General features: G+C 40.6%; 1 protein-coding gene across 1 annotated transcript; it reads left to right on the plus strand.

Moving 5' to 3' along the window:
• Positions 1-13,342: 13,342 nt before the first annotated feature.
• On the plus strand, positions 13,343-15,890 carry LOC138887009 (uncharacterized). Its single transcript, XM_070168717.1, has 3 exons — positions 13,343-13,411; positions 13,937-14,500; positions 15,744-15,890. Exons 1-3 carry the CDS (start codon positions 13,343-13,345, stop codon positions 15,888-15,890), a joined length of 780 nt encoding a protein of 259 aa, XP_070024818.1.
• Positions 15,891-24,004: the final 8,114 nt, after the last annotated feature.

The following is a 24,004-nucleotide window of genomic DNA, read 5'->3' on the forward strand; positions in this document are numbered from 1 at the left end:
TAAGTCTCCAAAATTAACCCAACAAGAAATTGGGATGGACTCAAGAGAATTGATAGTCCCAATTAAAGGGTTAAACCTCGAGAGAGTAATTACCCAACTTGAACCCTAGTTGCTTGAGCTAATTTGCCTACCCATTTGGTCCAAATAGAGTCAATTGGGCAAAATCACTCTCTCTATCGAGAGGTATGAGAGTGGGTAAAATTGTACAACGGTTATAGCATATTTCCCCAATCATGTCAATCAAACCTTAGAAGCATTTACCCGTCAATTAGTCACCTAGGTGAAAGTTACTACCCTAGTGCCTTTCTACCTATTAGATTCAACTCTAGCAATTTTCTTATTAGCATAATTTAGTTCTAATTAGCAATTGATAATATTAGTTTGTTAAAGAAAATTCAAAAGATGTTTGGAAGTGACATTTGGAACAATTACACAACTCTAGTCTAGATAGATACTCGACTCCATTCCTAGCTCCCTATGGAAATCGATACCGACCCTCATATCGGGTAAAAGCTATTGCGACCCTCTCTTCCTACTTTTTGGTAGTGTGGAGTTGGCGGTGATCACTTTTTGGCGCCGTTGTCGGGGAGCTAACAGTTTTGGCTATCTATTTAGTTAGTTTTGTGTATTGTTCTTCTTTCCTTCTTTGTTACTTACTTGTTTGTGTCATTACTCAGGTACCAACATGGCTTTAAACAACGCTAATAATCCTCTTGAAAATATGATAGCGGGGGAGGAGGTAGATGATCTTGAGCAAGATGAGGTGCCTCTTGCACCTCAAGGTCAATGGAGAGGCAGAAATCGAAAGCGTGACACTAAACACCATACCCAGGGAAGACTTTTCACCTCCCCCGCACGAAAAATCCAAATGACAATATTCCAGACCCTTCCCCAATTCCTCCAAGAGTGGCTCCCAGAGTATTACCGAACCAGGGCTACGCAAGTGGTATTGTCCCACCCCGAATCCGGGCGGGCAACTTTCAGATAACCAATGTGATGTTGACCTTACTTGAGCAGTGTGGGTACTTCACGGGTGTTGCAAATCAAAATGCCTACAAACATATCAAGGGGTTCGTAGATACATGCTGATGGAGCAAACAGACGAATGTATCCGAGGATGTGTTGAGATTGAGACTTTTCCCGTTCTCATAACTTGGGATGAGTTGGCGGATACGTTTATTGCCAAATTCTTCTCTCCTAGTCATATGGAGGCACTTCGAGATGAAATATTAGCCTTCAAGCAAGAGCCAACGGAACCTTTGCATGAGATTTGGGAACGGTATAGAACGATGGTGAAGGAGTGCCAAATAATGATATGACCGAGGCCATGATCCAACAAACCTTCTACCGGGGCATAAATACTACAAATCAATGCATTGTTAACCAATTGGACGGGGGCAATTTTATGAAGCTTTCTTATGAGGAGGCATGTGATGTACTTGATGAAATGGCGGATACTTCTTCAGCATGGCAATGTAGAGCGAATGTGCCTCAAGATGATCCTACGGTTATTCATTTGCACAAGGAATTACATGATCACGGGCAAACGATAGCTAAGCTTACTACTACGATGAATTAATTGGCTAAGGCATAGTTGCAACAAGTTCAGAATCCTCGCCAAGTGAATGCCATGGAGGGTGTTAGTATGCTTGTCAACAAGAGAAGGCAAATGAGGCAACAAAATCAAGGAAATTCTGAGCAATTTGTTGATGAATATGATGGGTGTCAAAATGATGGTTATGATGACCAAAGTGAAGAGGTACAACATGTTAACAACTATCAAGGCAATAGAGGCAACTCTTCAAACCAACAATGTCGACCCCAAGGAAATTGGGGCAATCAACAACAAGGTGGTGGTAATTGGAACAACAACAACCAAAACAACAACTAGGGTAATCAAAACAACAACCAAGGCAATTGGAATGGAAATAACAACAACTGGGGAAACAATAGCAATAAGGCAGGTGGAACAACAATGGAAACCAAGGCAACCGGGGGCAAGGATTTCAAAGGCCCCCAATGTACCAACAACCGAACAATCCACCCTCTTTCCCTTCTCAAGGTCCTAGTTCTTCTGGTAATGATATGGGTAGAATTGAAATGATGTTCGAGCAGATGATGAAGAGGAATGCGGATTCTGATGCACAATTAGCTTCTCACAACACCTATATCCGAAACTTGGAGGTGCAATTAGGCCAAATCTCTCAGTCATTGAATACTCGCCCGAAGAGTGCTCTACCAAGTGATACGGTAGTGAACCCAAACGGTGGGAACAATCATGTTATGTGGTCACAACAAGAAGTGGGAGAGGCGGTGATGTGCATGCCTCTAAGCAAAAGCAAGTCGTGGATGATGATGTTGAGTTGTAAGATGACGAAGTCCCTTTGGTAGTTGAAGATGTGGTAGATGAAAATGTGAACAATGAAGTGTGGATTGATATTGAAGAAGTCGAGGTAGAAACCCAAAATGATGTGAACCCGTCTAGGTAACACATAATTGACATACCGAAGCCAGTTGTGCCAAAAGCCAAGGCTCCTTTGCCAAGACCACCTCCACCTTATTCTCAAAGGCTCGCTAAGCAGAAGAATGATAATCAGTTTAAAAAATTCATTGACATGATGAAGAGCTTATCTATTAATGTGCCTCTGGTGGAGGCATTTGAACAAATGACGGGTTATTCAAAATTCATGAAAGACTTGGTTACAAAGAAGCATTCTATGGATTGTGAAACTATAAATATGACTCACCAATTTGGTGTTGTAGTGCATTCAATGGCCCTGAAGCTTGAAGATCACGGTGCTTTTACCATTCCTTGCACCATTGGGAGTGCAGATTTTGCCAAGGCTCTATGTGACTTGGGAGTTAGTATCAATTTGATACCCTACTCGGTCTTCAAAACTTTGGGTATAGGGCAACCTAGGCCAACCTCAATGAGACTTTAAATGGTGGATCGATCGATGAAGCGACCTTTGGGCATTATTGATAATGTGCTTGTCCGGATGAACAAATTCATTTTGCCGGCTGACTTTGTCATTTTGGATTGTGAGGTGGACTATGAGGTTTCTATTGTCTTGGGCAGACCTTTCCTTGCAACGGGGAAGGCATTGGTTGATGTTGAATTAGGTGAGCTCACTTTCCGAGTGGGAGATGAAAAGGTCATTTTCCACGTTTGCAAATCTATGAAGCAACCCAATAGCACCAAGTTGTGCTCATTTGTAGACCTTGTCACAGTTGTGATTGTGGATGATACCAGTGCTATGATCAACGTGGAAGATCCTCTTGAAGCAGTGCTCTTAAATATGGATGTCAATGATGATGCTAATAGAGTGGAGTGCGTGAATGCCCTACATGGGATGGGCTCTTATTCTTATGAGCTAAGGAAATTATCTTTGGATCTTGAAAATCAGAAAACTCCACCAACAAAGCCATTAATTGAGGAGCCACCAGTGTTGGAGTTGAAACCACTTCCTCCACACCTCAGGTATGAATTCTTAGGCTCAAATTCTACTTTACCAGTTATTCTTTCTTCTAGCCTTACTAACATGCAAGTTGAAGCCACCTTGGCGGTTCTTCAAAAGCAAAAAAGGGCAATTAGATGTACTCTATGGGGAATAAGCCCTGCATTCTATATGCATAAAATTATCTTGGAGTATGATTCAAAGCCTTCCTTGGAGCATCAAAGAAGATTGAACGAGGCTATGCAAGAAGTGGTGAAGAAAGAGGTTATTAAATGGTTGGATGTCGGGGTTGTGTACCCCATTTCTGATAGCTCATGGACTTCTCCGGTACAACGTGTGCCGAAGAAGCGTGGCATGACTGTGGTGACCAATGACAACAATGAACTTATTCCTACTCGGACGGTCACCGGGTGGAGAGTGTGTATGGATTACCGGAAGCTAAACAAGGTGACTCAAAAGGATCATTTCTCATTGTCATTCCTTGACCAAATGCTAGATCGTCTCGTGGGGCGTGCTTTTTATTGCTTTTTGGATGGTTACTCGAGGTACAATCAAATTTTAATTTCCCCAGAGGATCAAGAGAAGACAACTTTTACCTATCTGTATGGCACATTCACTTTCTCTCGAATGTCGTTCGGATTGTGTAATGCTCCGGCGACCTTCTAACGATGCATGATGGCTATTTTCACCGACATGGTGAGGATATCTTGGAGGTTTTCATGGATGATTTCAGTGTGGTTGGGTATTCCTTTGATGAGTGTTTGGGAAATTTGGATAGAGTTTTGGCCCGGTGTGAAGACACCAACCCGGTGTGAAGACACCAACCTTGTACTCAATTGGGAAAATGTCATTTTATGGTAGAAGAGGGTATAGTGTTGGGTCATAAAATTTCAAAGAGGGGGATTGAAGTTGACAAAGCTAAGATAGAGGTGATTTCAAGGCTCCCCCCCCCCATTTCTGTCAAAGGGGTGAGGAGTTTTCTTGGTCACACGGATTTTTACCGAAGGTTTATAAAAGATTTTTCAAAAGTGGTAAACCCCTTGTGCAAGTTGCTAGAAAAGGATGCAAAGTTTGTGTTCGATGAGGGGTGTATGCAAGCTTTTGAGTTTCTCAAGCTCAAGTTGACCACTACCCCTATCATTACTGCACCAAATTGGAGCTTGCCTTTCGAGCTCATGTGTGATGCTAGTGACGTTGCGGTTGGGGTTATTTTGGGCCAAACTATCAACAAGATATTTCATCCGGTGTACTACGCAAGCAAAACCATGAATGAGGCTTAAAGGAACTATACAGTCACCGAGAAAGAGTTGTTGGCTATTGTGTTTGCTATGGAAAAGTTTCAACCTTATCTTATGGGGGCCAAAGTTATAGTGCACACCGATCATGCCACCCTTAGGTACTTTATGACAAAGAAAGACTCCAAGGCAAGATTTATGAGATGGGTGCTACTACTCCAAGAGTTTGATCTAGAAATTGTGGACCGGAAAGGTAGTGAGAATCAAGTGGCGAACCACTTGTCCCGTTTGGAGGAGGAGGGGAGGCCTTGTGATGGCCTTGAGATCAATGATTCATTTCCCGACGAACAACTCCTTGCGGTGTCAATGAAGGATATGCCATGGTTTTCCGATGTTGCCAATTACCTTGTGACCGGAATAATCCTGTATGAGCTCTCTTCTAACCAAAGGAAGAAACTCAAGCGGGATAGTTTGGATTTTTATTGGGATGAGCCATACTTGTTCAAGATTTGCATGGATGGTGTGATTCGTAGATGTGTCCCGGAGGAAGAACAATTGAGTATCTTAGAGGCTTGCCATTCTTCACCCTACGGTGGCCATCATGGTGGGGTGAGGACTGCCTCAAAAGTTCTTAGTTGTGGATTATATTGGCCCACCTTGTTCAAAGATGCGGGCGATTTGGTGAAGAGGTATGATGAGTGCCAAAGAGCGGGCGGAATTTCAAAAAGGGGTGAGATGCCTCTCAATACCATTCTTGAAGTGGATATCTTTGATGTTTGGGGCATCGATTTCATGGGTCCATTTGTTAGTTCTTGTGGGAATACTTATATTCTCGTGGAGGTTGACTATGTCTCAAAATGGGTTGAAGCTGTGGCTTTGCCTAACAATGAAGCCCGAAGTGTTGTTGCATTTCTTAAAAAGAGCATCTTCACAAGGTTTGGCACTCCTCGTGCGATTATTAGTGATGGGGGGTCTCACTTTTGCAATAAAGCTTTCGACATATTTCTTTCCAAGTATGGTGTCAATCATAAGGTTTCTACCCCCTATCATCCTCAAGCTAGTGGTCAAGTGGAAGTCTTTAACAAGAAAATTAAGAGCATCTTGTCAAAGACTGTCAATTCCAATAGGACCGATTGGTCGAAAAAGTTGGATGACGCTCTACGGGCTCATCGGACGACTTACAAAACTCTGATTGGTATGTCTCCGTATCAGTTGGTGTTTGGAAAAGCTTGTCATCTTCCGGTTGAGTTAGAGCACAAGGCCATGTGGGCTTTGAGGAAATTGAATTTGGAATGGGATGTTGCTGCAAATCTTCGTGTTGAACAACTCAATGAGCTCGATAAGTTTAGATTCCATGCCTGCTCAAGTTCACCCTTGTATAAGAACAAAATGATGTACCTTCACGACAAATATGCTCGGGGTAAGGAGTTCAAGGTTGGAGATATGGTTTCTCTTGTTCAATTCCCGGTTACGTCTGTTTTTGGGTAAGCTCAAGTCAAAGTGGAGTGATCCATTTGAAGTTGTGTTCGTGACCCCATTTGGTACTCTTGATCTAAGGAACAAAAATGGTGAAGTTTCCAGAGTTAATGGGCATCGAGTCAAGCATTATCTTGGAAAATTTGATGACAGCCACGTGGTGGCACTTCTTCATCTAAAGTGATGTGATGGTAACATGCGTCGTGCCGCGCCGCTAAATCAGGTGCTTCTTGGAAGGCAACCCATGTCTTTTTCTTCTTGTTTTCTTTGATTTTCTTTGTAGTGTATGATCGATTTTTGAGCTAATTGTTTGTGAGATGTTGCAGGGATTGTGTTGATATAGTGCAAAATATTTTGGAAAAATTGAACAGTCTCTGAAGTTGCCAGTGCGGCCGCATTGCACTTTGTGTGGTCCGTACTGGTGAAGGCTAAATGGGATACTCTCTGATGTTTGCCACCGTAGCCGTACGGCATTTTGTGCAGACCGCAGTGGACCTCCGCGGTAGCGGTCTGTTTTGTTTGGACCGCAGAGGTTGCCTTCTCAGACTTCTTCTGAAGAAACCCAGCGCGGTCCGCGGTTCATTTTGTATGGCCATGCTGGTAGTAAGACTGGGTCCCACATGTTTTCTATAAATAGACCATAGGGGTCACCGGTTACCCTTTTCGAAAAAATTAACTCTCAAAGACCTAAAATCTACTATTCACCCTCTCTTTTCACATAAATCCTTGCTTAGATTGATTCTTTGCATTCTATATCCACATCTGGTAACATTTCACTCATTTTTATTTGTTTAATTTTATAATTTCATTTTATTTTCATGTCCATTAGCCTGTAGTTTCTTCTTCTTCCCGTAATTCTTAAATTTCTAGGCTAGTTTGGTTTAACTGTTAATCTTTGTGTGCTTTGTGAGTGTAATTAAATGGGTAATTGAGTAGGGACGTTAATTGCAAGATTTGAGCTAATTGCAAGATTTGAGAACCCTAACTCAGTGCCTTGACTTAGCACCCTCCGCGGACTGCGGTCATCCTTGTGCGGTTCGCGGTGCTGTGATGCGGTCCGCAATAATTCTTTGTGCGAAACGCGGTGAGAATGTTTTCAAGAATTTGAACTCTTACCCAGTGCGGTTGCATTGCATTTTATGTGGTCTGCACTGGACCACCATGGCCGCGGTGGTTAGATTCAGAGAAGTGGTTTTATAGACCTTGCCTCAGTGCGGACCGGGGTTGCTTTTATGTGGTCCGCGGTGCCCCTAGTGAGGCTGCACTCCTTTTTGTGCGGCCCGCGCTGCACTATTTCTGCAACATTTTATGCAACTTGTGGCTTCTGTTCTGCAATTCATTTTCCACATCTGTTTCACTATCTCTGCTGATACTAAAAAAGTTAGATGCTTGTACTTGCAGACAATGGTTACTCAAAGAGGAAGAGGCTCAAAACAACCTGGGAGAGGTGAATCCTCCCGGAGAGGCAAGGGCAAGAAGATGATCAAACGCACTCCCCAAGTGAGAGAAAGTATTAAATAGTTGCGGAAAGCAATTAAAGCTGCTGATAGAGCTTGTGACCGGGGGGAGTGAGTACATGCCTTCCCAGGATATTTACTCTGATTCTGTGCCTGAATATGTCCCTGACTAGCCCGGGAGAATGATATGATAACAAATAATAAAAACTAAGCAGAAGTGAACGGGAAGGGGGAACATGCTATGGGGGTTCCAGCATACAGAATCGCAGCAGTAAAGTAATTTAAGCAGCTAGTACACATGAATAGATAATCAATAAATAAACACAACAAACAGAAGATACACGGCATGACCCTTCGTACTTTTACTCTCAACCCTCACATGCAATCAAAAATAGAAATGTGCACGGCATCACCCTTTGTGCTTTATCACTCTTCCTTACTATATGAATAATATAAATGTGCACGGAATCACCCTTCGTGCTTTATCACTCTACCTCACCATATGAATAATATAAATGTGCACGGCATCACCCTTCGTACTTTATCATACTTCCTCACCATATGAATAATATAAATGTGCAACACCTACTGCCCAAGCAGTAGATCATGTCTCCATTAAGTCGTCTGAGGGCTCAGCAGTTGGCAGTGGCGAGTACTCCACCTCCCCCACAGCTTCATTATCTGGGGAGAGTGCAGACGGAGAGGATGAGGGAGATGAGGAGGTACCTGGGGGTGGTGTGCCTCAGGTTAGGGGTGTTTACCGAACTAAAAATCCTGCTGTTTGGGAAGATAGATTCGTCAGCCAGGTGGCGTTCCACAAGTTTAGGGAATGGTGGCCATCACGAAAGTTGATTCTTGAGAGGAGCTTCATTGACAGAGACATTCTACCCCAATGTGCATAGACAGTTTCGAGCTCGAGTGGGTTGGGAGCACTTTATAGATGATTGTGTGAAGGCGAATGAGCACGTGGTCAAGGAGTTTTATAGAAATGTGGCCCACATCTTGAAGGGCACCAAAGTGACCAAGGTGCGAAACAAAAATGTGGTGTTTACCGGGAAGGCGCTGAATGAATACCTAGGCTTCAATGAAGAAGATGAGTCCCTTTACAATGAAAAGTTGGCAATGGGCAAGGAGGTTCGTCCATGGTTTGCTACATACCTGGCAATCCCGAGTACTATTCCAGAGTGGTTGACAGTAGGTGCCAAAATCCTTCGGAGGACCTTTAACTTTGAGGCTAGGGGTGATTGACTTTTGTATGCAGCCGTCTTGATCCCACTACACATAATCAAAATCTTCCACTTGCCCGGGCTATTCTAGTTGCATCGATTATGGAGGGATACCATGTCAACGTGGGGAATGTGATGTCCTGCGTTATACCTTCAGTGGGGGTTGAGCATGACCGGAACTACCCTTTTCCCAACACCCTCACTATGTATTTTCGGGACCTGAAGGTGGAGAAGAGACCTTTTGACATCAACGTCAAACCTATGGCTTCATTTTTGTGGTATAGTTTGAAGGGGTCAGACAACCCCAAGGATAAGAATTACAAGCCGCCTGCTTCTGCCCCAATTGGCCAGTTTGAAGAGCCGGTTGCGGTAGAGCCCTCCACTGAGCCTATCTCCACTGAGCCTGCCTCCACAGTTGCTGACATGCCTCCCAAACCTTCCACTACTGCTGGTCCCTCTACTTCAGCTGGCCCGGGGATTCCATTTTCTCGGGCCCGTCTTAACACTACCCACCAGCTGAGCCAAACACTTCATAGCTTGAACAACTGGATGGCAACTGCTTCGTCCAAGTTGTCTACATTGACCTCCACCATTGAGGCTCTGTCGGCACCACAGCCAGTGCAGGTGCCCCAGTCTATCGAGGATTCACTTAAGGATATTCTTGCCAACCAGCAGAAGATCCTTGATTCTCAGGCTGCCTTGGCTAAGGCAGTGGATTCACATGGCAAGGCGTTGAAGGATCTTTCCAGGGAGCACAAGAAGTTGCACAAAACACGGGCTTCCAAGGAGTCTGTGAAGGAGCTTAGAGTGGATGTGGACAAACTGAAGGCAGACCAGCTGCCTTTAGACTTGCTATTTGAGGATCTAGCTCCAACAGCAGTACCAGCAGCAGATCCACAGCAGGAGCAGACACAGAGGCCTCCAAAGAAGAAGAGGAATCTCCCTAGTGCATATGAGGCCATCATCCAGTTGGCGGACCCACCGGAGGCCTCCTCCAGCCAGCCACAGGATGTACATGATATACAACATGTCCAGGTCCAGGCCCCAGTCCCAGTAACTGAGCAGCAGGATACCGGGAACCAGTCTGAGGTTCCCATGCATACAGAGGACCCGGGGACCACTGATGATCCTATGCAGATGGACACGGCTTAGGGAGTCCTCATACCCTTTCCTTATACTTTTTGGTGCTTATTTGTTTAGTTGGAATTGGGGACAATGCCAGCTTTTATTTGAGGGGGTGCGTCCTACATTTTATCCTTGGATGATTGTATATATATATACTAATTTAGTTTATGACTTTTTGATTTTCTATTGGTCTGTATATAACTTTACATTTAGTTACTTTTATCGCACTTTTTATCTTTCCTTTGGTCTGTATATAAAGTTTACATTATTGTATATATTTATCCTCCGTTGTATATTCAAATCCTCTATTGTACATATTCATTCTATTTTCTATTTAGTAGTTGTATAGGCTCGTAGCTTTTTGTTTCGTTTTTGGCGCTTTCAATAAGCCTTTGGTTTTCTTAATGCCACGGTTCTTTCCAAAAGTAGAGTATTGTGTGAACCGGGTGGCTCTTCCCGATGATGGATGGCATAACAACCCTCTTAAGGGTTTGAGTCCGTTTTTTTGTTTTTGTTTTTGGTAGTTTGTAGTTAAGGGTACCTCAAGCAAAGCTTCACTTGGGCCTAGCATATTTTCCTTTGATCCCATGGTCAAAGAACAAAATGTTGTGTTTAGAATGGTGAAAGTCGTGAGCTTGAGACTCTTGTATTGACCAAACAATCATCATGTGGTCTTTCGGGACCATTATGTGACCAAATCATGTCTTATGTTGTTGTGGGCCCCTGACTCTATGTCTTTAGCAATCCTTGAGCTTGTGTGGTGAGAAATCGAATTGTGAGTCCAAGTCTCGAGCTAATGGTATAGAACTTGCCCTGAATGTCTGTTGAGGCGAAATATTAAGTGAAATTTGACTTGAGAAGTGATTATAGGCTCTCCTTGATCCAAATGATAGTTGAACAATTCCATAGCCTAACAATGATATAATCCCTAGTTAACCCTTTTGAGCCTTAAACCTCTTTCTTCCAAGAACCAATCTATAAGCCTATACCCGTTCGAAAATATACCCTCTCTTGGCACCCGATCTTTCCTTGAGCAATGGCAAAAGTCTAAGTTTTGTGGGAGAGACGAGAAAGGGAACAAAGTGGTAAAAGGTACAAAAGTGAAGAAAAGGAAGGCAATGAAAAAAAGAAAAAGACAAAAAGAAAGCTTAATGTGAAAAAGAATAAAAAGGGATTCAAGAAAAACAAAAGAGAAAAAGGTGTGAAAAAAGTTGAAAAAGGAGAAACGTTTTGAATTGCATAAGAAAGAGAGACAATGTGTCTCTCTAACCCTTAGAAATAAGTGAGATACTCAAAGAGTCAAGAGAATTGTGCCAAATGAATAAAAGAAGTGCTTAAGGGAAGATGGAACCCATTTTGACCAAAACATTCCCTACCCTGAACCAAAATCCTTCACATTGACTCCACAAAATCCCTATATGATCTTGAGTTGAATGACGCTTGCATTAGTGGATACTTACATGAGGGGCAAGCATATGGTACTTAGAGTCGGACTTGTGACCTTTCCTTGAGAGAGACGAGTGAATTCCCATTAACCTCGGTTTGTGAGCTAATACTCTAAAAATGTGAAGTTTGCTTAGGGAGAGTTGAGGATGTGTGAGTTTGGGTTCCACAATGACCAAAATAATTGAGAGAGTTCTTTGACGTAATGAGTCAACTCTTGATGCTCTGGTGTCACACTTGATCCATGGTTTTTCAAAGTTTAAATGTTGTTAATGATTCATTCGTATTGAGGGCAATTGTTAGTCCTATTTGATGCTTGTTGAGGTTACTTTAGGATAGCTAGAAATACTTGAATTTTCCCTTAAGGGGTAGGTCTTATTTTGTTTGCTTGAGGACAAGCAAATGCTTAAGTTTGGGGGAGTTAATAACTAGGGATTTTAACATGTTTCATACTCCTTCTTGCTTATGATTTGAATATAAATTGTTACAAAATAGTCCTAAAAGGCTCATAAGTTGTGCTTGATTGCAGGTTTGATCGACAAAGTGACGAAATGTCAAACATCGGCTCAAAATGAGTGAAACCTGTTCAAGTATCAAAGACAAGGCAATCTGGAAAAAAAAGGCCTAGTGCAGCCGCATTCGACTTTGTGCGGTCCGCACTAGGTGGTTTAGAGAGTTGGCAAAAATGGGCTTCAGGTAACGCGGCTGCAGTACACATTTCGCGGTCCGCGAAAGAGAGATTCAGAGAGGTGAAAATTGCCATGGTTCAAGCTATGCGGTCCGCAGTCATACTTATGCGGACCGCATTAGAGATCTACGCGGCCGCGGTCCATTCTACGCGGTCCGCGGAGCCCAAGTTCAAAGAGCCCAGAATTGAAGTCCAAGATCCTAGCGCAGCCGTGGTCCATTTTATGCGGCCCGAGCTGACTCCGCAGGAGTATTTTTGTCCAGTTTTTCTAGCCTAGTATAAATAGAACATTTTGCCATTTTTAGGTCATCAGTTATTTCCAGAACGTAGTTACGCTCATGAGAAGCAATTGTGTAGCCATTTTTGGCATCTTAACTTAAATTTTACGATAGATTCTCTGTATTTACATTAGCTTTTAAATTAATATGTCTTGTTCTTCATCTAGTTCTCTATTTTCTCCTTCAAGCATGAGTAGCTAAACCCATTAGCTAGGGTTGTGGCTCAACCCTAGTGTGGGTAATTGATGGGTGTTGACATCTATTGTTAGATTGACTATGGGTGTTTGTTATTTGGATCAATTTTATGGTTTAATTTATGAGTTGGTGGTTGCAAACATTGGTTTGTGCTAAGTTGACTTGGCTCTTCTTGAGAAAGAGAGCCTAAGTCTCCAAAATTGACCCAACAAGGAATTGGGATGGACTCAAGAGAATTGATAGTCCCAATTAAAGGGTTAAACCTCGAGAGAGTAATTCCCAACTTGAACCCTAGTTGTTTGAGCTAATTTGCCTACCCATTTGGTCTAGAGAGAGTCAATTGGGAAAAATCACTCTCTCTACCGAGAGGTGTGAGAGTGGGTAAAATTATGCAACAGTTATAGCATATTTCCCCAATCATGTCAATCGAACCTTAGAAGTATTTACCCGTCAATTAGCCACCTAGGTGAAAGTTACTATCCTAGTTCCTTTCTACCCATTAGATTCAACTCTAGCAATTTTCTTATTAGCATAATTTAGTTCTAATTAGCAATTGATAATATTAGTTTGTTAAAGAAAATTCAAAAGATGTTTGGAAGTGACATTTGGAACAATTACACAACTCCAGTCTAGATAGATACTCGACTACATTCCTAGCTCCCTGTGGAAATCGATCCCGACCCTCATATCGGGTAAAAGTTATTGTGACCCTCTCTTCCTACTTTTTGGTAGTGTGGATTTGGCGGTGATCAGCGGAAGACATGGCAAGCAATGAAAATGCTTCAGCTATTCATTTGTTTCATTCAGTTCTCAACCTTGATAAGAATGAGGTAAATTTTAATAACTTAACTTGGGATTGGAGGAACGATATTGTTGCTTTTTGCAGTATGGTACCCTCCCTAAAGATAAGAAAAAAGCTCATGCGGTTCGAAAAAGGCTGCTCGGTATTGCTTAAAGCAATGCAATCTTTACCGAAAAATGTTCGGTGGTCCCTTAGCAAGATGCCTCGGACCTTCTCAGACGGAAAACGTAATGAGAGAAATACACGAGGGGCATTGTAGGAACACACAGGAGGAAGTTCATTGGTAAGAACCTTAATTAGGGCAGATTATTATTGGCCCAAAATGGAAGAAGAAGCGGAAAGTTTTGTGGCTAAATGTGATAAATGCCAAAGGTACGATAATAATATGCATAGGCCCGCGGAGTTATTACATCCGGTCATTGCACCGTGGCCATTTATGAAATGGGGGATGGATATCGTGGGTCCACTACCGCAAGCAAAAGGACGGGTAAAATTTTTGCTCGTACTCACTAATTATTTTACTAAATGGTTAGAGGTAGGAGCATTTAAACAGGTGCGAGAAAAGGAAGTTAAAGATTTCATTTGGTGGAATATCATATGTCGATTCGGTTTGCCAAAGAAGATCGTGTGTGATAATGGTCCTCAGTTTATAGGCACTCAAATCACAGAATTCTTTCAAAGTTGGCAGACTAAAAGGATTACGTCTACACCTTATCATTCGGTGGGTAATGGGCAAGCTGAGTCAACAAACAAAGTCATTATCAACAATTTAAAGAAGCGTTTAGAGGAATCCAAAGGTAATTGGCCAGAAGTGTTACCTGGTGTTTTATGGGCATATTGCACAACAGCAAAAATAAGTACAGGAGAAACACCATTTTCATTGGTTCATGGAGCTGAAGCTTTAATTCCAGTTGAGATAAGAGAGTTGAGTACACGATTCACACGGGCGACAGAAGAATCTAATGACGACGAAATGCGTGTAAATCTTGATTTACTTGAAGGAAGAAGAGAAGTTGCACTAACAAGAATGGTAGCACAGAAGCAGGTCATAGAACGATACTACAACAGAAAAGCACGCCTCAGATTCTTCAAAATTGGGGACTTCATGCTCAAAAAGGTTTTTCAATCTACGAAGGCGGTTAACTCAGGGAAATTAAGTCCAACATGGGAAGGACCCTATAGAATTCATGATATTGCATGTAAAGGAGCATACGAGTTAGAAACAATGGATGGCAAGATACTACCTTCACATTGGAATGTTGTTCATCTGAAGAGATATTATTTCTGAAGAATACCCACGGTCAGGTATCCATATTTTAAAATTTAATTTTTGAATTGTTAAAATTTTACTAACGATTTTAGATGATAGGCAAAACGCTAACCCGTACTAAATGATGAGTTACGATCTGCAAGGCACGTGAAATAAATTAAACTTCCTGTCTTAGGGTTACAATTATTCTGATAGAAATTCAAACGGGTTAAGCAGTTTTCATCTATAATCATAGCTCCGAGTCCCGTATGTTTTTCCTTTACAGGGAAAGGACCAAATGAGAGGAACACTCAAGTGCTCGAGGCTTCATACTTCAACGCTCAAACACTTGGGGGACTACATAATATACACGGGCATGTGTATAAGGAAGGCAAAGAAGATCAAGCCCTGAAAATTTCACTCATTGAATGAGTCAAGTACAGAGCAAAGTCACGAGCTAAGGCCAAAGAAAAACCTTACCATAGTTAGGGTAAAGGCTATGTACTGAAACGGGTTATAGATAAAAACCTCGTGTTTATTTTTCTTTTTTAAATCTGTTACAAGAAAAACAGTTACGAGAAAGTTATAGATGTAATTCAAATATGTGTAAAGTGTTAGTCAAAACTAGACAAAGTTCAAATAAAAACTTGTCAAAGTTATTTCAAAGAAACATGTGTATTTCTATTTCTTTTATCGTTTGTTAATACCATTATGAAGTTGAGACGTCTTTTCATTAAGTGTTGAATATAAAAGGGGCCTCTTTTATAAAATTCATGATTAATGTAAATATTCATGAAGTTAATAGAAGCATTTTTAAAGAATAAAAATGCAAATTATTCTATAAGTCCTTAGAAATAAAGGCAAGAATAAACTAAACGGAAGTTCAAGATAGTAACGAGAAAACTTCTTAATATTAAAAAGCTTAAGACTAAGTATGAACTTAGTCATAAACTACGAATTGTTTATACAAATTGCCCCATGAAAGGTCTGAGGACTTGAATTTCCAAAATAAACCTTCAAATGAGACCAAGGGTTTTACCATAATTTTCCCAAAAAACAAAACAACACAAAGAAATTCAAATGACTTAAACTTATCACTAAGAATATGTAGGAACTAAAGTTGGTGCATCAACAGCAGCGGGCTCAAATGGGCTTGAAGGAGTTGAGATACCTGTATCAACTTCAATATTCACGGAAGCTTCGGTCATGCGAGAAGGAAAATCTTGAGTTTGCTGAGCCTTCTCAATATTTTCATTGATTTTAGCTAACTCAGATTCCAAGTTAAAAGTCTCTTGGATAGCTTCAACTAGGGTATCACGGCGAGAATTCAAAAACGCCCAACTCACTTCAATGGCAGATTTATCCTCAAGGATTTCCTAATCCCTTTCCCACTCAGCAATTTCATTCTTTAATTTCTCATTTTCAGCCAAGGCAAAAGTGTAAGAAGCTTGAAGAGAGGCATGGGAACTTTCCAAGGCACAAACCTTATCAGAAGAAGCTCAGAGGTCTTCTTGTGCTTGAGTCAAATTCTGCACGAGCTCTCCAGCATAAGCCTCTTTCTCACCCAAGAGAGCCTTCAACTCTCTAATCTCTTCACTTGCCATGGACAGCTGCTCGGAGAAAGAGGTTTCAAGATGAGCCTTTTCTTTATCCGCTTGACTTGAGGAAGCCTTTTCAACTGCCAACTCTGAAGTCAAGGCCCGTACCTGTTGCTCCAAGGTACTCTTACTTTCTTCTAAGTACTCCACATCAATCTGAAGGCTTTCATATTGTTCCTTCCAATGGAACGCCTCTAATTGAGAATCACACACTAATTACTCTGAGAGGGAAACCCTTTTCATCATCTCTGTGCCGATAAGATTGGCCTATAAAAAAAGAAAAGGAAGGGAAATGAGAATCTCAAAGATAGAAAAATTTTAAAGCACAACAAACGGAAAAAGAGAAGGGGAATACCTTTAAAGAAGCGTGCACAATATTATTCATCAAAGTCAAGGAGCTATGGCTCTCTATCTTGGCTCTTTCAAATGGTCCAATTAAGGGCTTTAGCCATACATCTGCTTGACCCGATTTCCTTTAGAGATTGCCCTCAGCGGGGACTTCAATGATCACTTGCCTCATAGCACCACTCCTACTTGAGGAGCCAACTTTAGCACGATGAATGATTGGGGGAGGAATTGTTGAAGTAGGAACAGTAGAAGTAGTAAAGACAGTCTGGAGAGGAACGGAAACAGCTGAAATCAGCAAAGAAGGAGTCACAAATACGGGTGTAGAAAAAGAAGCCAGAGGTGCTTCATCCAAAACTGAGCCTAAGCCTTCACCACCAAACCCGCTGATAAAAAGCTACTCAACAGAGTCATGAGCAGCAACGAGAGCAACATCATCGTCAGGAATCACTACCGGGGCCTCAACAGACTCGGTAAGGGGAATAGAATGGCGAGGGGATGCTTCTTCTTCATCACCAGAAATGATGCGTCTTCGGGCCCGTGGCCTTGTTACCAAAGAGCCCCCGTCTTCCTCTTCTTCAGAATCTTCTTCATCAATGGTTTTTCTCTTCGGTGAAGAACTCAAGATTATTTCTTGGGCCCTTTCCAAAGAGATATGATAAGACGCGGCAGCCTCGGTAGTAACTCCTCGAATAGCAAATCCTGATAAAAAGAAGGATTGAAATTAGTTCAGAGAAATAAAAAATATATGTAAGGTAAAATAAAATAAAAGCTCTTACCATGAGTTTTTACTTTCCAACCAAATCGTTGGGAAAGGGTCTTCCAAGATCTACCATCTATTGGAGCAATCTTCAATAGCTTGTCTACCCAATCACAGAAATTGGGAACATGTTCCACAACTCCCATGGTTGCTGAAAAAGAAAAGCAAAATTAGAAGAAAAATCAACAAACTTGAAGAAAAAGGTACGAGAAAGTCAGGAGACTCACGTACAAAATTCCACCTCTTAGGTAAGGGAACGTTCTCATCACCCACTAAACCAATATTGGGGGCAGCAACAAACCTGGCATACCAGCCACGGTCTTTGTCATCTTCAGGGCTTACCAAAACTCTTTTGCTCCTGGATACTAGTGTAAAAAAACCATTGCAAAAGAGTCTAGGGGAGTAAAGGTGGATCAGATGTGGGAAAGTAAAAGGCACATTGGTTGTGTTGGTCAAATGCCTCAAACAGGCAACAGCCCTCCATATTATTGGGCCAATTTGACCTAAGCAAACATCAAAAAAATAACAGAACTCAAGGATAACAAGGTCAATAGCTGGTTTAAATCCTAAAGTGAACGGGTATGTATAAACAAAGGAAAATCTGGTTAAGTAGGAAGTAATTCTTTGATTCGGATTGGGAATGATAATAGGAAAATCATGACTCCAATGGCAGTCTCTACGAACTATAGAAATCAAACCTTCAGTAATTTAAGTGGGATAGATATCAGCACAATCTAAAGAAGATACTTGGTTTTTAAGAGACTCTCTATCATGATAAAAAAAACAGTTCCGCAGGAACTATCTCTTCTACTGAAGGCTCACGAAGAGGTTCAGAAAATTCTTTACCCCTAGAAGAAGATCTTTGTGAAAGAGAACCTCTAGTTCTAGAAGAAGGGCCAGAACTAGGTGACGGAATAGAATAACCGCGTGCAGATCCTAAACACGAAGCCTACCTCCTCTTCTGCTCCTACTGGGGGCATCAGGGAAGGTATCAACAATGGGAACCCTTCTAGGGTTAGGGTTTGATGAATACATGATGATACGATGAAGAAGCAAACGGAGATTTGAGAAAATTGGATGTTCTGAAAACTTTATATGGTAAAGACAAAGAAGGAAGTTATATTTATACTGATAAGCAACCGCCAAAGGAAAAGGTGTAATGATGGAAGGACCATAATAATGATAAATGACGCTTCGTAAATAGTGAAGCCATGAAAAAGCCTTAAAAAGTGCTGCAAAACTGCACAACTAATGAAAAGGTGACACGTGTGAAGAGCATTAAATGGAAGTGACAATTGAAACATCGATTCTGTCATAGCATTAATGGTGACAAAAATCCTCATTTTAATGAAATTCACTTCCTAAATATTCAATCTATGAATAAATGGCAAGTGGGGGGACTATCTGTATTGGAAAAAATTGAGTTTACATATTAAAGTGGTATAAATATGACGTGTCATGACACATAGATTGGTCAAAGAGTTACAACTGGCAAAGAGGCACGAGTTGCAACAGATACGAGCAGAGGCAAAGGAAGATGCACGAGCGGTTATCCAAAAGACTCAGCGCTCATACTTATTTAAGTTCAAAAATCAAGGGGAATAAATCTGACACTACATGGGAGTACAGATGCAATATTTAATGAGCCTTAAATACTAAAAACGTTAGATAATCTGTATTAAATACAATGATTATGTAACGTAGCATTTAATGTCTTTAATTGTCCATAATGGCCTTATTATGACAAAGGCAAAACACATATCTCCAAAATAACTATAAAAGGGAGAGAACGGATCAATTGTAGGGACACAAAAAACTATCTGAATATACCGATTTACTTGCTTTTCTTCTGATTATCTTATTGCTAGCCAAATTACTTTCTTTCATATATTCTTTTGATTATTAGTAACCCGAGTTCTTCTAAATTAAAGCTTTGACCGAAATCCCATTTTTTGATTAAACACTGACCTCCAGAAATATAGTACATGGACATGGTCATTTGGTCATCAACACTTGATGATCAAATGACACTTGTAAGCTATGATGAGTTAGACCTATATTGATGTCCCAATTGACTATAAAACTAGTAGTCAATTGGACTGACAAAACAAGATGAGGTAAACCAGGTTAACTATACAAAAAGTACAAATGATCCTAAACTTACTAAGGAATTGAGTTGGAAAGACTGTTTCCATTTACAAAAACTTCTACACATATAGAGGTGCAGAAGAGCCTTAAGGATTATGACAAAATACATGTGATGATGGGGGTATTATCTTCAACTTTGCTTTGATATTGATGCCAAAGAAAGCCAAGAAAATTGACAAAAAGGTGCCAATGTACTAGGCTAGTGAGTTGTTTCCCGACAGTCTTGACAGAAAAGAGCAAGCACCTTGTTGCTTCTACTTTCTTCAGGATGGCATGTTGTGAGTTCCTGGCTGATCTGGTGCAGTGAACTAGGTCTGATTCCCTAGAAGTGTTCTGATGGGGTTCTATGGAGTTGATGGAGTTCTGGATCTGTGGAAGTGTGTTGGCCAGTTGAGTAGACATTTGCTAGGAGCTTGGATTGTTGCTGCTCAATTTCAGAAGGCCTTCATGTGGTCTTCTTATAAAATGGGAGCTATCATGGTCAGTCCATATTTACAGATGCAATTGTAGTAGGTTGAGCATATGAGATGCTAATACCACTCCTTGTAATTGCCTCAGTATTTTGGATCCGACAGTGGTACCTGCAAAATGAAGCAAACATGTTAGTGAAAAAGCTGTTGCTCCCAGGTTCTTATGTGTACTAGGAGAAACAATGTGGAAAATATGGTGGTGTACTCCCAGGTTCTTGTGTTTTCTGGGGGTATTTTGGAAACAAGGGTTATGGGGAGACAAAATAGATTTGTGTCTGGTGGTGGTCCTGTGAGAGTTGAGTGACTGGTGTCTTATGTTGGATGGGTGATGATATCTGCGCATTGGGTTGCATGTTGGAGATGACTGTCTGATAACCTGTGCTACTTCTGTTGGTTTTCCTAGGTTCTTGTGGTTTCTAGGAGTTTTGTGAAGCTTAAACAGTTGACCTATCCAGTTTATCAGCCCTTTCCTGCGCTTGATCATCCTTTTGGTTTTCAGAGTGGTTATGGGTGTTTGGTATTGGGGTGTGGGAACTGATGTCACTGACTGCAGGTTCTTGTGGAGACTGCAGTCAGTAGTATTGTTGTTTCTGGGAGGGTCTGCATAAGATAACTGTAAAGGGCCATAGTTGCAGGTAAATGATACCCTATACTGCTGCATTATGGTATTGCAAAGAGGGAAGGAGAGGGATTGGATACATGTGGTGCTGGTGTTGCAGTCACAGATTGCAGTAGTTTCTGCAGGTTCTGCATATGTGACTACTGCTTTTCTGGTGGTTGAGCTTGGAGACTGTATGGCCATCTGAGTGTTGATGATTTTGCTGAGATGGTCAAAGACTTTCCATTGATATGTCTCCAAGAGAATGAGCACCATATGTGCTAATACCACTCCTAGGAGACAGATCAAATGAGTGGCTGAGGAGAATGATTTTGAACCTGCAAAACAAGAAACAGAGTTAGAGGAAAAATGAGCATTGCTGCTCAGTTTTTTGGTTCGGTTGCTGGTGAGGGATTCTTTGATATTGTAGCAGTATGGATTCGTTTGCAATTCGAGCTTTTTATGTTAGCAAATAAGTGCCAAGTTAATAGCCGAAAAAGTATATAAAATTTAAATAATTTTTGTATACGCAAAAGGGTTCAAAATGCTCTTAAACTATTGGAAAAGGTTTACAAACTTCATCCACATGTTGGGCTAAAAATACCCCTCCATCCACTTTTTTGGTTCACTTATGTCATTTGACCATTAGGTCAATGCTAAATTAAAAATAATTATTATGCTTTTTGTAAAACTTAAAAAAAAAATATTTTGCAAATTATTTTCGTTTTTTTTAGTCCACTAATTTTGTAAAACCTTCTTTTTTAAATTTTTACAAAAAAAAATCATTTTTTTCCAGTTTTTTTAAAGCATTTTTTTGGTAAAAATTGAAAAAAAAATGTAAAAACAGAAAAAAAAATGTTTTAAATAAAATATTTTTAATTTTTAAAAACTGAAAAAGTATTTTAAACAAAATATTTTCGTTTTTGAAAAATATTTTTTTTTTCATTTTTTCAGTTTGTTTAAAGCATTCGTTTTCTTTTCGTTTTTCAGCTTTTTTTTTAAAGAAAAAATATTTTCGTTTTTAAAAAAAAAAACAGAAAAACAAATATTTTTCAAAAATGAAAATATTTTGTTGAAAATATTTTTTTCAGTTTTTAAAAAACGAAAATATTTTATTAAAAACATTTTTTCAGTTTTTACAAAAAAATGCTTTTAAAACTGGAAAAAAATGAATTTTTTTGGTAAAAACTGAATTGTTTTTTGTAAAAACTGGAAAAAAATATGTTACTAAATTAGTGGACTGCTGGTGCATTAGTTTAAAAAAACAAAAATCTTTTGTAAAATATTTTATGTACAAGATATTTTTTTTAAGTTTAACAAAAAGAATAATAACTATTTTTAATTCAGCATTGACCTAATGGTCAGAGGACATAAGTGAACCAAAAAGGTGGAGGGGTATTTTTAGCCCAATAGGTGGATGAAAAGTATTTTTAAATCTTTTCCACTAGTTTAGGGGCATTTTGGACCCTTTTCCGTTTTGTATATAACATACAGAATATGTGTGTGTGTCACGACCCAAACCTCGATACGGTCGTGATGGCGCCTCTCGTGAAGACAAGGCCAGTCAACTAACCCATTTCGCCTTTTCGGAATAGATAATATTAATAAACAGTTTTCGTGATTAGATAACCACAAACTAAGTCTAAAATCTCTTTATTAAGTGCGGAATACAACCCAAACACAGCCCAAACCGGGGTGTCATAAGTCACGAGCATCTATTAGAGTATAAATACAACTACAAAGCCTGAAACATATAAAAATGGACTGATAAACAAAAGGAATAAATGCGGTGTTGCGAACGCTAGCAGTCACCTCATTGGACCCCGATAACTTAGCCTCCGACCAGCTCAAAACTCACTACCGGGTGAACAAATACCTGCATCTGCACACGAGGTGCAGAGAGTAAAGTGAATGCTCCAACTCAGTGAGTAATAAAGGTAAATAATAACTGAATGGTAAGAAACCACGTAAAACAAACCATCATGCTATAGAGAGCAGCCTAAAACCCTTTGAGTAAAAGCAGTAAAAATGTGAAATCCTTGGGAAAAAAACATTTTAGCTCAGTTTAAACCTCTTTTAAGAATAACTTTTTCAACGGTTACGCAAATGAGTGCAAAACAAATAGTGCAGATAAGCACGGAAATCCGCCCCTGGGGCACAACACTTAATTAACAGTTAATTCCAGGCAATCAGATAGATATCACATGAAGTCGCACAAACAACAAATAATGGCAGACAAATGAAATAAAGTAAACACATAGAACAGTACCAGCACCGCTGCGGCATGCAGCCCGATCCATATACTTCATCGACGGTGCTCACTAGGGGTGTGCAGACTCCGGGAGGGATCCCTTACGGCCCAAGCGCAATATCAAGTCATCTCGTGGCATCAAATCTAGGCCTGCGGCCTCATATAAATCACAAGTCACCTCGTGGCGTACATATCTCAGGCCCTCGGCCTCATAATCAATCAGTACCTCACTGTTGCGGCGTGCAGCCCGATCCAAAAGTTTCCTCACACAGGCCCTCGGCCTTACTCAGTCAAAAATCACATAAGCCCCTCGAGCATTAGTAAAACAGTAGTTCTCAGTCCAAAACATCATTTAGAAATATCATTTAAGTTCAGATACGAATAAAAGTGGCTGAGTTTGTAAAACAGTAATTATCAACAGGATTGAGTTCAAGTAATAAATCAATACAGTGAGGAAATAGTGACAAAAAATCCCGAATGGTTCAAATAATTGGCACGAAACCCAAGTATGGCAATCAGCCCAAATCATGATGCTAACAAACAGGTTTCAGCCAAATATGCAGTAAAATCATCAATCGGGACGGACCAAGTCACAATCCCCAAATAGTAAGACAACCCCGCGCTTATCATTAGCGTGTCTCACCTCAATATAGCACTAAGATGTGCAATCCGGGGTTTCAAACCCTCAGAAAATTATTTACAATCATTACTCACCACGAACGGACGAAATCCCTAGCTCGCGACGCCTTTGCCCCTCAAATCGGCCTCCATACGCGTCGAATCTATCCAACATCAGAACGAATACATCACAATATGCTAATGGAACAAAGCCCAAGTGAAAATAATCAATAACGGGCACAAATCCCAAAATTACCAAAACCCGAGCCCCAGGCCCACTTCTTGAAACTCAGAAATTTTTACATCAACGGGTTCCTAATCTCCCCACGAGTCTAACCATACCAAAATTTTCCAAATCCCATCACATTTCGACCCACAAATCCGCGATTCTATCCAAGAGGGTTTTCAAGATTTTACTAACTAAAATCATCAATTAAATGTTAAATACAATGATGGATTCAAGTAATCTAACCAAAATTGAGTTAAGAAGACTTACCCCGTTGTTTTCTCTGAAAATCCCTCGAAAAATCACCTTACCCGAGCTCTCTTTGTCCAAAAACGGAAGAGTGAGACGAGTTTGGACT

Source organism: Nicotiana sylvestris, chromosome 3, assembly GCF_000393655.2.
Source record: "Nicotiana sylvestris chromosome 3, ASM39365v2, whole genome shotgun sequence".
Lineage (NCBI taxonomy): Eukaryota > Viridiplantae > Streptophyta > Magnoliopsida > Solanales > Solanaceae > Nicotiana > Nicotiana sylvestris.

Excerpts from the sequence above, each read along its gene's own strand:
- LOC138887009 (XM_070168717.1), top strand. The coding sequence starts at position 13,343 with ATGGCAAGCAATGAAAATGCTTCAGCTATTCATTTGTTTCATTCAGTT. Across the intron at positions 13,412-13,936 it reads TCAACCTTGATAAGAATGAG|GTGCGAGAAAAGGAAGTTAA; the intron begins GTAAATTTTAAT and ends GCATTTAAACAG. Across the intron at positions 14,501-15,743 it reads GGGACTTCATGCTCAAAAAG|GAACTAAAGTTGGTGCATCA; the intron begins GTTTTTCAATCT and ends AAGAATATGTAG.